Source organism: Condylura cristata, unplaced genomic scaffold, assembly GCF_000260355.1.
Source record: "Condylura cristata isolate star-nosed mole 26May11 unplaced genomic scaffold, ConCri1.0 scaffold00016, whole genome shotgun sequence".
Lineage (NCBI taxonomy): Eukaryota > Metazoa > Chordata > Mammalia > Eulipotyphla > Talpidae > Condylura > Condylura cristata.
In genome coordinates this window covers 15,189,931-15,203,648 of record NW_004567117.1, presented here as the reverse complement: position 1 = coordinate 15,203,648, position 13,718 = coordinate 15,189,931, and the positions used below count along the sequence as shown (strand labels likewise).

The 13,718-nt window shown below is 35.3% G+C and overlaps 1 protein-coding gene across 2 annotated transcripts in view; it reads right to left on the bottom strand.

The window, feature by feature from the left end:
• Window positions 1-13,718, bottom strand: part of TAF4B (TAF4b RNA polymerase II, TATA box binding protein (TBP)-associated factor, 105kDa) — a 98,465-nt gene that overhangs the window by 22,687 nt on the left and 62,060 nt on the right. For both annotated transcript variants that reach the window (XM_004683801.2, XM_012725753.1), the window contains exons 13-14: window positions 9,858-9,914; window positions 396-506 (exon numbers count right to left, since the gene is read on the bottom strand). In XM_004683801.2, the coding sequence (XP_004683858.1) occupies window positions 396-506; window positions 9,858-9,914 (168 nt within the window). The remainder of the gene's footprint in view (window positions 1-395; window positions 507-9,857; window positions 9,915-13,718) is intronic.

Genomic DNA, 13,718 nt, shown 5'->3' with positions numbered 1-13,718 from the left:
TAAGTCAGTGTGGGGATGAATAGTTGAAGTTCATGTAAGAAATGAGAGTACAGATTTTATCCTTAATGTGCCAGATTTACATACACAGAAGGTCGAGAAATACACAAGACCTCTAGAAAGAATGCATGGCAATAAACTAAGACAGTAAGATGCTATGACTGGAGATGAGGGATAGGAAGAAGTATAAAATAAAATAAGTAGCACTAAAGTTCAAGGCACAGTACACATTTCAAAAACAGGGGAAAAATAAAGATTTTATAAAGTAGGTAAAGGAGAGTTTTAATAAATGTCTGGCAGCAACAGTGAGCAAAGTAAACTGTTTGTAAACTGCATATCTTTGCTTCTTTTTGGGCATGATTTCTTGACATGAAAAATAACAAACATTATTTTATTACCTCACTTCCTGACCCAGGTTCCAGTGGTCTCTTCTTTCTTGGTCCAATAGCTGCAAGAGCTGTGAGATTAGCATCTCTGTGCTGTATCTGAGCAAGCTCCAACTGCTGTAACTAAAAAATGGAGTAAAAAAAAAAAAAAAAAAATCAACATTCATACCATGATACTCTGAGGGGAAAAAAACTAATCACCAAACCTACTTTAGTCTTCTTAACCAAATCAAGTTATAGTATAAAATAAATATGAAATTTCACCATTAACAAAGACATTTCATTTCCTGATTTCTTTACTCTTCTGTAGTCCTGAATCATTAAATAAAAAGGGTAGAACTGAGGTAAGGAAGAAGTACAGAATAGAAAGAAAAGAAAAAGGATCTTAATCTCTTCTTAATTTAAGCACACTTAAGAAATGCCTGAAGTGTAAATTGACAGTAAGTTGTAGAGAAACTGGCCAACCCAGAGTCAACCATTTTAGATGAAAAGACTGTAAAACTAAAGAACATTTTGGGTTTCCCTGGTGGCATAAGTGGCTAAATCTCAACACTATGAAGCAATTCCCAGCCACTACAGCAACAGTTTGATCCCGTACTAGGATGGTGCAGCAGCCCTCTCCTGTTTTGCCTGTTGCTCCCCTCAGCAATGTATTTCAATAGATCCACCGGTTTTGCTTCCCACTCTGTCTCTGGTGAATCTTCTCACGCCCACGCCCTGCACCTCTGACCTGTATTATGCTCTTGTATGCATAAACAAATCTTTAAAAAAAAAAAAAAAGAACGCTTGTACATGAAAGGGAAGAGTTCAACTATATACATAATTTAAAAAGCATTTTATTAAAAATTCACACATTTAACTCTCAGGGTCATACCAAGAGGGTATAACTATTTTATTTATAAATTACTAACATGTTACTATATTATAGTTACTAGAATAACAGGAAATATGTACTTCATTCTCTTTTTACTAATGATGGTGAGCCTGTAAAAGGTTAGGAAAGTTTATAAAGGTTACTGTAATAAGTAGGTAGAGACAACTCAACACTGTTTTCTTTGCCAAACTTTTCAACAATCACAATTTCTCAACTGTAAATAAAAACCACTGATCTACTTGTATTCCATAATGGCAAAACCTGAAAGTTTCAAACATAACTTAGCTATGTTAGTATTGTTTTGTTATACAGCTTTTATCATACTTAATCCAGAATGTGCAAATCTACAAGATATTAATTTTGGAATGCTGACTAGAATCAGATTTACATGTGACAAATAAATAGGTTAAGAGTGGACCTAGGAGTTTATGATTAAGGATGGCTATTCTGAGTTCTTCCCTTTCTCCAAATTTCCTTGTAATTTTCAGTCCTCTTTTTGTTCTAGTTGGAAAGGTTATTCCACTTTTGCCATACACTTGATATGACTGTGTCCCTGGCTAGGGATGAATGTGTCTGAGAAGAATGTGGTGGGTGGTAGAAGAATGGCAACCTCTTCACTGGTTCAATGGTATTCTGAATTCTCTTATTCTCTTGCTGTCCTTTACCCAATTTTACTGTTTACATTTGAAGCTCTCAAAAATCTTCTCTATATCTTTTGTCCAGGTTCTATATTTATATTCAGTGGGAATAATTTTACTCCATCTCAACTCATGAGAAGTTTAAGTAGAATTCTGACAGCAGGTTTCTGTTACATTATATTGCAACAAGCCTTTGTCTCATAAAATTTAGGCTGTGTGTAACCTACCAACTAAAAAAGCATTTGGCTTCAAAAAGACTAAGAGATACTAAGGGTATCTAAGACTAAGGGTACTTCTTTTAAGAAAGAGTACCCTTGCCCCTTCCTTTATGGCTGTTAAAGGCAGAAGCCCTGACTTCCCTTATCACAATTTCTCCATATCAGTGAGATCCTGTAAAATTCAAGTCAGTGCCCTGTAGAGAAACAAAGCAACAAAAATTGAAGGTTATTTTACCTTTGGTTTTTGGTACTCATGTAGTATGTTCTTTTTTTTTTTTTAAAGATTTATTTATTCATACAGAACTGGGGTACAGGCAAGAGATGCGGAGGGTGAGAGGATTCACCAGAGACAGAGTGGGGTGTAGAACAGGCAGATCGACGAAGTACACTGCTGAGGGGAGCAGCGGGTGGGTCAGGAGAGGTCTGCCATGCCATGTGGTCTCCTCCGGAGGCAGGCGGGAATCTAACTCATGCAGAAGTGGCTTAAGCTTCTTTGTGCAGTGCTTTAACCCGCTGTGCCACCAGGGAGGGCCCACGTATGTTCATTTTTAAGTTCAATTATATTGGTGCTGCCTTTAAGATTCAAAGCACATTAATAGATTACCTTAAAGATCATACAAACTCTCAAAGGCAAAGTTCAATTAGAGGTACTTCTTGATGCTAATCATGTAACTCATGAATAAAGACACTGATAAAAATAAAAACAAATACAAAGAGTAGGCAAATGAGATGAGTTAGATGAAGAATGAATAAGCCAAGTCATATAACCTTCTCTCTACTGATGAGGGTACATATTGAAGAAGAGGACTAAAACACTTCGGTAATTTACATTGACAGTGTAGGAAATCCACAAATACATTTTTTTTCATGCTTAAGGCAAGATATAGAAAAAATACAAATGCTATCATCCAAAATATTATGTGATATCATTAGGTTTTATTATAGACTTCTGGAAAGTGGCAAGAAATAAAACAAAGGAAAAAGTTGAAAGGCTAATGTCTTTCCAAGGCTTATTTGTGCAAGACAATAAACACACTAGTGACAATAACAGTTTATGCCTAAATAGGAATGTTTAAAAGAAACTAAAGAAGAGAATGAAATATGTTATCAGACTTTGAATACAGAATTAATTCTAAAAAAGAGTTAAGAATAATATCCTGTGTAGATTTCACAATAAAGGTAAGGGTACACATAGAAAACAATAAAACCCTAACACTGACTAATTAACCTTTAATAGTAAAAATTTTAATAGAATTTTAGCTATGCTTTGAAAAAATTGTTAAAATTCTAAAATTCTCAACAATGTTTATCGTAACTTCTGAATTAATGCAATTTACTGATGTAAGCAAAGTGAAATCATAAATAATATACAAAACACACCCCCACCCTATTAAACCTATAAATCAATTAACAGATGATTCATGAACAAAAGGAATCCAAAATTCAAGGATACCATAAGAGAAATACAGGATCCTTTTCAAGTCCTTAAAAACAATTATTAAGATGGTATTTCAGGGGGTTAAAGCACAGTACAATGAAGCTCTCTACAGTCACTGCACCATGAATTTGACTCTAGGCCACATGGCGCAGCAGAACTCTTCTGCTCCCCTCAGCAGTGTATTTCAGTCAATCTGCCTATTCTGTTCCCCACTCTGTCTCTGAATCCACTTGCCTTCAACCCCTGCACCTCTGGCCTGTACCCTAGTTCTTGTATGCATAAATAAATAAATCTTTTAAAAAAGAAGGTATTTCACCAAATCAACAAGTATAGTTCTGATTTTTTTTTTCCTAACAACTAAGGCTATTTCTGATGATATTAATGCCTGAGAAAGCTAGAATCTAAATAGACACTTTCTCCTTTAAATAAGATTCTTGATTATGTGCAAATATATTGTGCTATATTCATAATAGATTACAGAACTCCCCTCTGCCCCTAGATTTTCTTCCATGTGTCTTTTCTGCCCCCATATATTTTCTAGTCCTCTGGAAGGGAACAAACATATAACAACAACAAAAATCTATTGTCAATCTCAAACTTAAGTTTAAGAGCTTGATAGTACCTATCTTAAATGTTTCTACAGGTAATGATTTTAAGTTACTGGTATCTGCACTTATATCGCACCTTACTGTAAATTAAGAGCAGTTTTACATAGGCACAACATATATTGTTGCATTCACTTTAAATACAAGGAAAATGAGGTAAGTTTAAAGTGGTAAAGTAACTTCCCCAAAGTTTGATCTAGGTAATGGCAGGATTAATCCAGGATTAACTACTGACTTCTAGATCAATGCTATTTCTTTTATAAGATGCCCTTTTCTGGCTCTCTCAGGACACAAAGATCCTATACTGTAACACTAGGGCAAAATTAACCTTCTGATGAAGCTCTAAACCAAATGCACATCCTTTTAATACCCAATCAAGAGCTATAACCAATAAAGATCCTTTGTGAAAATATCAAAACAAAACAAAACTTTAGTATAGCTTTCCTAGTGCTAAGAGAGAACTTACTGAATGGTAGTTAAATGGTAATTCAACTATAAAGGCTAGTTCAAGATGCCAATTCTCAAGTCCCAAATCACAGTATTTGTTTAACCTTCTAAGACCAGTAAGTCAATAAGAATATAATAGCGATGGATTTTAAAGAACCCCCCTTTTTTTCTTCAGCAGAATTAGCAACAGCAGTAGCAGAGTTACCTGAAATTTGATGGAAAAGCAAATCCTCAGCCCTTATCCAGAACTAGTATATGATAAACCTAGCGATCTGTACTTTTAATAAGCCTACATAATTCTCATACACAACAAAGTTTGAAAATTACTCGTCCAAGACTATTGATGCTTTGAAATATCTGCATCTGTTTCTCTGCTACATTATACAAGTTGATTATAACTTGTCATTTTCAGAATATCTTCTCCATACTGCATTTATGTGACTGTTAGCTATGTTTTTAGTGATGAGTTTCATTTTCCATTGTTCCATGAATTTTGGCTCATGCAGACCAACCACAAAATTTAAATAAAACTGCTGTAATTTACGAGTTAGTTTTAACTATCACATTTCACTGAATCCATCTTTTTCAATTTTTGCGCTAAAACAGTGTATTACTTAAATATGAACCTTATGATTCAGTATTTTTTCTTGTAGAATGATTTATAAATAATTATGCTACTTATATTTTTATATCCTACATCTTCTATAAACAAAAATCCTAACTACTGCAGGGTACACATTTTCTGTTATGCATTTTCATCATTTAATATTTGTTCTTTGGCCCAGTTTCTACAGGTTGCACTGAGAATTTAATATGCCAACAGGTACATGCTTTGCATTCCTTTTTCATCCTTCTATGTCTGATAAAAAATTAAAGTGAGAATGCAAGGAATTATTTAAACAAATGAATTCTTTGTCTCACTTTGTATAGATAACCAAACTCACATTTTCTAAAGTAGAAAGAACATATTCAGAAGGAAGTAAGGGTTACAATATATACAACAAATGTTTAAGAAATCAGGATGTTTGTATGCTAAACTCAGATGGCTTGCTCTGCAGAATTCTAGGTGATGTGGTAAGAAAGGAAAACACTGAAGGATAGATGGTAATCTAGGACACACAGTATAAATTTCAGACAAGTCTGCAGCTGCATTAAACAAAGATGTGCCTACCTGTTTGAAGTTAGAATTTGGCAATTAGAAATTTATTTTAGAAAAAAATTTATTTTTATTTTAGACGATGAAATGGAAGAATGTCAGTACTTACATTTTAGGAAAAGTATCTAGGAAAGTATCCAGAAAAAAAATCAGAGTTTAAAAGTCTTAGTATTTAAAATATGATGTTAAAACATGGTGAGAATGTTTATGTTTTCCCACACTGTCAACCAAAAAAGGGGGAACAGATAGCCCTAAAATTGAAATTTTTATGTTTGATTTACAGGAATATCCAGATATTTTAACTAAACAAAAATAAGATTTTCAAATACAAAGACAATCTGTCAGGTCAATAAGAAAAGGAACCAGAGCTATTTCAATGTGTTGAGATTAGGCTGGAGGCAAATCAAAAAGAAAACTTAAAAAAGAAAAAAATGAGGGCCCTCCTTGGTGGCACAGTGGGTTAAAGCACAGTACTAAGAAACTAAAGCCATTTCAGCATAAGTTCGATCCCCTACCCGAGAGGTGATTCATATGGTGCAGCAGACCTCTCCTGACCCCACCTGCTGCTCCCCTCAGCAGTGTACTTCATCAGTCAGCTTGTTCTGCTTCCCACTCTGTCCCTGGTGAATCCTCTTACCGCCAGTGCACCTCTGGCCTGTACTCCAGTTTTGTATGCATAAATAAATAAATCTTACCAAAAAAAAGAAAGAAAAAACTGAGAATGTCACAAATAAGAATGATAAAATTAGAAGAATGGAAAATTATGATACACGGTTATAAAAAAAACCTTTCCAATTAAACATAATTTATACCTAAGATGCAAAAGAGAAATAAATAGCCTCTAAAACTATAGCAGAGAGAGGAAAACTTAAGGGCAAAACTTCAGGCCCTAACAGGTGAAAAGAAACAGGTATTATAAGTTACGTACAAAGGGGACTCAACTTGTGATTTAATATTTATATGACAAATACTACTGTGAAAACATTTCAAAGCATCAATAAAGCCTACAACTTCTCTAAATAGTTCATTAGAGTTCTACATTAATATGACAATATCATTAGACTTTCCAACGACCAGCTTGGTAGGTTGTTAGTTATGTGGAAAAGCAAAGCAAAGCAATTCTAAGTCCAGGAACTGTCAGAAGTTGGTGCTAATTTTCACAAGTGAATAAAGATAATTTCCCAGAGAACCAATTACCAAAAATATACAAACCAGAGCTTTGTAGTTTATACCAGTGTGATAACAATTAGCATATCACAAATGATGACCTTATAAATCACCATTCCAAAAAATTCCATTCTATATTAAGATAGGATTAATGATTTGTGCAATGAAATAAATTGTGGTATCCTGTGTGCAATATTTAACTAGACCCCCTGAAAGCATTAAAATTGCGCTCTCCTTGGTGGCGTGATGGATTAAAGCATTGCATTATGAAGCTCTCCGAAGCCACTGCAGCAAGAGTTCGATCCCTGGCGGGTCAGGGAGCTGATCTACATGGCGTCACAGACCTCTCCTGACCCACCCGCTGCTCCCCTCAGCAGTGTACTTCGTTGATCTGCGCTCCCCACTCTGTCTCTCGTGAATCCTCTCACCCTCTGCACCTCTGGCCTGTACCCCAGTTCTGTATGAGTAAATAAATAAATCTTTAAAAAAAAAAAGATTTTATGCTTACAGAACTGAATAAATAAATAAATCTTTGAAAAAAAAAGATTTATTTATTTATGCTTACAGAATTGGGCTACAGGCCAGAGGTGCAGTGGGTGAGAGGATTCACCAGAGACAGAGTGGGGAGCAGAACAGGCAGATCGACAAAGTATACCGCTGAGGGGAGCAGCGGGTGGGTCAGGAGAGGTCTACCACGCCAGGTGGTTACCTCCGGTGGCAGGCAGGGATCAAACTCATGTGAAGTGGCTTTAGCTTCTTAGTGCTGTGCTTTAAAACCCGCTGCGCCACCAGGGAGGGCCCATGAATAAATAAATAAATCTTAAAAAAAAAATTAAAGTTACTAGAAATCTATGGGGCTAGGAATGCCAAAAAATGGCAATACTTTACCTTTTCTCAAACATTTACATTATTTATAAATGATTTTGGAGCTGGGGGGAATTATATTTCTTGTTTATTCAAAGAGGGCTTAGGACATGCAACATATAGAAAACTTTCAAAATATTTTGGAAGGAAATTCGAGTCCTTTTCTTGCTAGGGAAAAAAATAAATGGAGGCACAGGGAGTGAAAAAGAAACAGCTTTGCTACCACCTGTTCTCCGAAAAACAGGTCGTTTCTTTTCTTCACATTTACTCTTACAATTTTCTTTGAAAAATCCTGTCCTTCCATTCATCCCTTAGGAAATAACTAAAAACAATTTTAAAAGAAAACCCAAGGAAACAAAAGCATCCCACACAAACCTAAAAGGAAAAATAATCTATGATCTAGATACATATGACAGTTTATAAAGAACAGTCGGGATAAGAACTCTTAAGGAAAAATGGGGAAGCTCTGTGATACATATTTTTAAGAAAGTAGATGCAATTAGATACAAGTAAAATAATCATGTAATTAATCTTTAATTAAAACAAAGAATACCCATGATATAGAGCAGTAACATTTGTCCATCCCCAGGTAATCTACCATCAAACTAGGTACATTTCTCATATTCACTTTTTAAATAATATTTTTAGATATATGTTCCATTGTCAAGAAATGAACATGAGGCATTTTTTCCTATTATTGAAATAAAATGCTTCTGATTTCAATCCCTTTTGTTTTCTCTTTCCAAGTATCCTATCCCAAACTAGAAACCCCTCCGATTCAGAGTTATGTATTTACCCTCTTTATTTTAGTGAAAACACACCACAATGATTGTTAAGACTCTTACTAGATTTCCATTTGTTTTGCCTCAGCTCCTACATTAATCCAAACAATAAGGGCCTTTAAAACATTCATAAATAACCTGCTGTTGCTGGCACGTAGGAACTGAGTGCAGCAATGTTAAGCAACAACAAATTTTATAGTTCAAGAGGCACAGTTAAGGAAAAAGGTTGCTCAGGAAATCACTCTTATTTAGCACAAAGATTCTTAAAAATTGCATGAAATCAGTCAAGTAACTATAGAAACCAATTTCTTCAGCTCCATATCACACGTCTCACACCTCAATTGTCTTTATTATCGTCTGCTGTCAGATCCTTAATCAGAAATGTGAACAGGCTTGATGATTGATTCAGCAGGGAAAGAATCTGTAGGTCAAGTGAAAAATTTCATTCACACACTCACTTATACTCACACACACCCATACACACATTACATCTTCAACCTTAGGTACTTTCATTTCCTTCTGTTCTTAGCAGCTCTGGGGGCAACTCCAGTGAGATCCAATATTAAGGCTCAATTAAAATAAGCTCCAATTAGTGGAGCTTTTTTTCTCTGGGGCTAGAAAAGTCAGGAAATGGATATTGGGAAATGTAAAAAGTCAGCTACTGAGAGGAGGCTGCAGACATAAATGAACTTATTTGTTGATTTCTACAGTTGCTATGCAGAGGCCTCTGGGAGTAAAAGCTTAACCAGTCTAAGCTATAAACTAAAACCCCTGCAGCTAAACATGAACTGTGTGAAACAAGGGCTCCATTCCAGAACAGAAAACTGCTGGGCCCAGAAAATTAAAAGCCAGAGGCGTTTTCCATTTAAAACTAAATCCCAGTACCGCCTCCCAGCCAAAGAATTATAAGCAGTATCAGATTTACAAAACGAACAATTACCCTGGAAAAATGTAGCCTATTGTACAGTCCCAGATGCTAAATCTCAAAAGTTTTTTCTTTTTTTTTTTTTTTAATCCCATATTATATTCCTCCAAGTACACTGATGCAGTTTACAAAGAACCATTTCTAGACAGGCCTAACCCTTGAAAATAAATTTTAAAAAGAGAGCACATAACTCATTGACCTCATTTGAAGTACTGCCCTTGCCTTCAGCAGTTCCTGTCCTTCCCCAAGGCTTCTGCAAATGGTATGCAACAGCAAAATAAACCCTGACCTAATTGCCAGGAGAGGGCTGCCAACCTTCCCTCAAACACAAAGACAAGCAGGGTAACTTGAAAGTCCTACCTCTTTGGCTTTCTGCTTTAATCTCAGCTGTTCTGGATCTTCTTTATTGGAGCGGCTCTATCAAAAGGAAAGAACATTTTAATAGAAATTACTAGCATCTAAACACCATAGTTGCCGTTAAATATTTAATAAATGACAATCTTCTCTTGTGATTGAAAACCTTAGCTCCAGGGGAAAATGCCTCAATCCAGTCTGGTGTACTCTCCCTCATATCCTCCCCTCCCCCGCTCATCATCTGGGCTGGCTGCTGCAGTTTTAGCCTGGAGGAAGCTTATACTGAAAATGATGCTAACATTGTCAGTCAGGTCCAGTTGAGGCATGATGTTGTTCTTGGAACACTAAAAACTGAAAAACAAATAGTATGGATGATGGAAAAGAAAATGATAATTATTAGCTCAAATTATCGAAACAACAATGACAATCTTCAGGTAGAGACATTTTGAAAAACCATGGCATTTCAAGAACCATTAAAATCAAGACCCAACTAACCCTGAACCAATCTTTCTTCAAAAGGGTAATTTTAAAAAACTGAGTCAGAAATACATTCCAATGTTTTCACTTAAAGTATCTATCTTACACATCCTTGGCCCCCTATAGAGCTTAATAGAATGCTATACACAAGTATTTAGTAAATGTTTACTGAACGTCACTTTTCACACTGATTCAGTTTAATATTCCAAAAGATGTACAATTTTACAGCATTGGTATAAGAAGAGAGCTACCTTGTACATATAATTCTATGCTGCAACGAAGGCAGGAACTTCTATTTCTGATAACTATGAACATCTGCCCAGTGAAAAGTATGCTTGGGACAGGTACCTTTTTCTTATTCTAATAAGTTATTTAACTCCCTTTAAATTTAAATATCTGTTCTATGAGATGTAGCATCATTTAACTACAGACAGCTAATAATGTTAAAAATATTTTTCTATTTACTAAGTTTACATGATGCTTTTTACTAATTTATCAGTATCTGTTAAAGAAAAATGCAGGAAAATTTTCATACTTAAGACTTTTTTCTAATTTTTAAGCTCCTCAAATACTTATAAAAACTCCTGGCATTAGTTAAATTTTTCCTTCATTTTTGTTCCCAATCTACTAAAACAACCTCACTTCAACCCAAACTAAGAAAAATTCTTGTTATTTTCACCTCTAACATTAGCAAAGAATGATTCTACAAAAAAATATGCATATACGTAGATTACGTGTGTGCATCTAATTTTTTGTGTCAATATAAAATGAGAGTATCTGGGTATTAAGTCTTAGTCAACCAATATCTATTGACTATGTATAGTACAAAGTCTAGTCTATCACTGTTTTAAATAAAGAAAATTACACAAAAGTCTCTGTTTTTAATTTTAAGTTAGTTAAATTTTAAGAAGAGAAGAAAAAATTTATAAAAATTAAACATACTTGTGATATATCAAACATTCAGGCTGGGGAGAAAACATAATTACTGATGGGGGTGCTTCCATAGGATAGAAGTAAGACATCTGTGAGGAGTAACATTTGAGGAAAATCTAAATGACAAGAAGGTGGTAGCCATGCTAAGATCTGGGAGAAGAACAATTCAAACACAAGACACAGGAATTGCCAAAACCTTAAAATGGGAACAAACTTGGCATACTTAAGGAAAGAAAACCCATGTAGCTGTAATACAAAGGAAAAGTTGGAAATAAGGTTGGATACTATGTGCTGCCTTACTGGCCAACACAAGGTGTTGGGATTTAATTTAGCTATATGATAATAAACCACTAGAGGGGCTGAAGCACAGGAATGAGATACAACTGATATGACACCTTGGAAAGATCATTCTGGCTATTATGTAAAAGATGTACTTATAGGGATCTAAGACTGGAGGCACAGGCACATAGCGAACAGGCACACAGAGCAATTGTGAGACTTTTCTAAAATAACTGTGGCAAACAGAAGACTAGGAAAGACATGAAGGCAGCAGGGAGCAGGATCATAGCAAATTAGAGGATGATACATAATTAGATTTGAAATACAATTCGTAGGTAGAGTCGTATTTATTGATGTTTGAGACAGAGGATATAACGAAAGAAATCAAGAATGACTCCTAGAATTCTGGATGAAGTAACTAGGAGGGTGCAAAAGTTGGAGCAGATTTAGGGGAAGCAAACTCAATGTTTAGTTTTAGATGTCTAATCATCTGACATTATGAGGAGGGACAAAAGTTAAGCACAAAGAAAGGTCAGTGTGACTGGAGCAGAGAATAGGTGCCCTTTTAAATTTTAGTAAGACGTTTTAAGTGCAAGGGGAAGCCACTGAAGGCTTTTAAGCAACAGAGACATCATAATTTGTGAAGAAAACATTATTCTGACAATAGATTTGAGATATGGCTGTAGAAGGAAAAGGAGATTAATCAGTCAAAGGCATTATAAAAAGTGAAAGACAAAAGTAGTAAAAATAACATCATAAGAAAATGAGAACATTTTGGAAATAAAATAGAATTTGAACTAAATGTGGGTAAAGAAGAGAGTAAAAGTGTTAAAAATGATTCCCAAGTTTTTTAGTTTGATCACTTAGGTGAGTAATGGTGTCACTGAGTTAGGAAAACATAAAAAGTATGTAATTTTGAGAGAGGAGAAAAAATCAGAAGTTCTTTAGGATACATTAAATTTAAGGTGCCTACTGAACTGAGTGATTTTAGGTAGGCAGTTAGCTGAGTCCAGAGTTCCAAATGAAGACTGAATTGGAAATATAAATTTAAGAGGGAATATAGACAGAAAAGAAAGCCTAATATTAACACTTGGGACACCCCAATATTTAGAAGTCTAGCAAAGTAGGAAAAGTCAAGAAAGAGGAAGAACACGTATTTGTACCTAATAATAACTATTTAATAGTTTATGACTTTATTTACAGCATGATAAGTGGAGGTAAAATACCAATAAGTCACACCATTACAGTGGAAGCATGCTTGCTTGCAATACTTAAGGGCTCAAGGTAAGACCATCTTCCTATCCTATCTGCCTTTCCCAATGAAGGCAGTGTCAGCATAGGGGCTAAAATGTGGGACAGTGTAAAGTTGGTAAGGTTGTGGTGTCCCCACATTCTTCTGGGGGGGGTTAGGGCACATGAAGATGTAGACTAATGGCCATGAACGCATGATTGGGCAGACTCAACAAAGAATAAGTCAGTGAACAAGGAGGCCAATTATAAGGACGATGAAATGAGGACAGGGAAAAAGTAGCAGCAGACAGAAGAGGGCTGACAAGGCCAGGAGATCAGTTACAAAAATCAAATACATAAACTGAGGGAAAAATGTAAATATACTGAGGTTAGTGAGAGCCAAGTTTCAATTATGGAGAATGTATTTATAAAAATGGGAAGATTATGGCTAGAAAATATTCTAAGACATTGATCAGAATTAGATGCATCCATATAAACTGATGTTTTTATAATATACATAGAGATAAATAGTTACAGATGTATGTGTGTACACATGCACATATGTATACATACACACACACTATAAATGTATTTTCTAGCTCTGTCCATTAAAAGGGCCTACATATTGGCCCTTGACTAAAATGAGCATACTGTATGCTCTAATCTTAGTTTCTGGATATTCTCAACTAGAAGAGATTTCCTTGAAGAAAAGGCTGATTCCAGGGCTGGGGAAGGAAGAATAAAATCTGGGCCTGGACTCTTTTGTGTCAAAAGTAAATAGATATTCAGCGAATGATAGAAATATGAGTAAAGGATAGATATGTTAACTGGATCTTCCTACTCAAAAGAAACATAAGCATAAAAATCTAGTAATGGGGGCCCTCCCTATTGGTGCAATGTGTTAGAACACAGCACTGCAAGCTGGTTGCAGCCGCTTCAGTGTGAGTT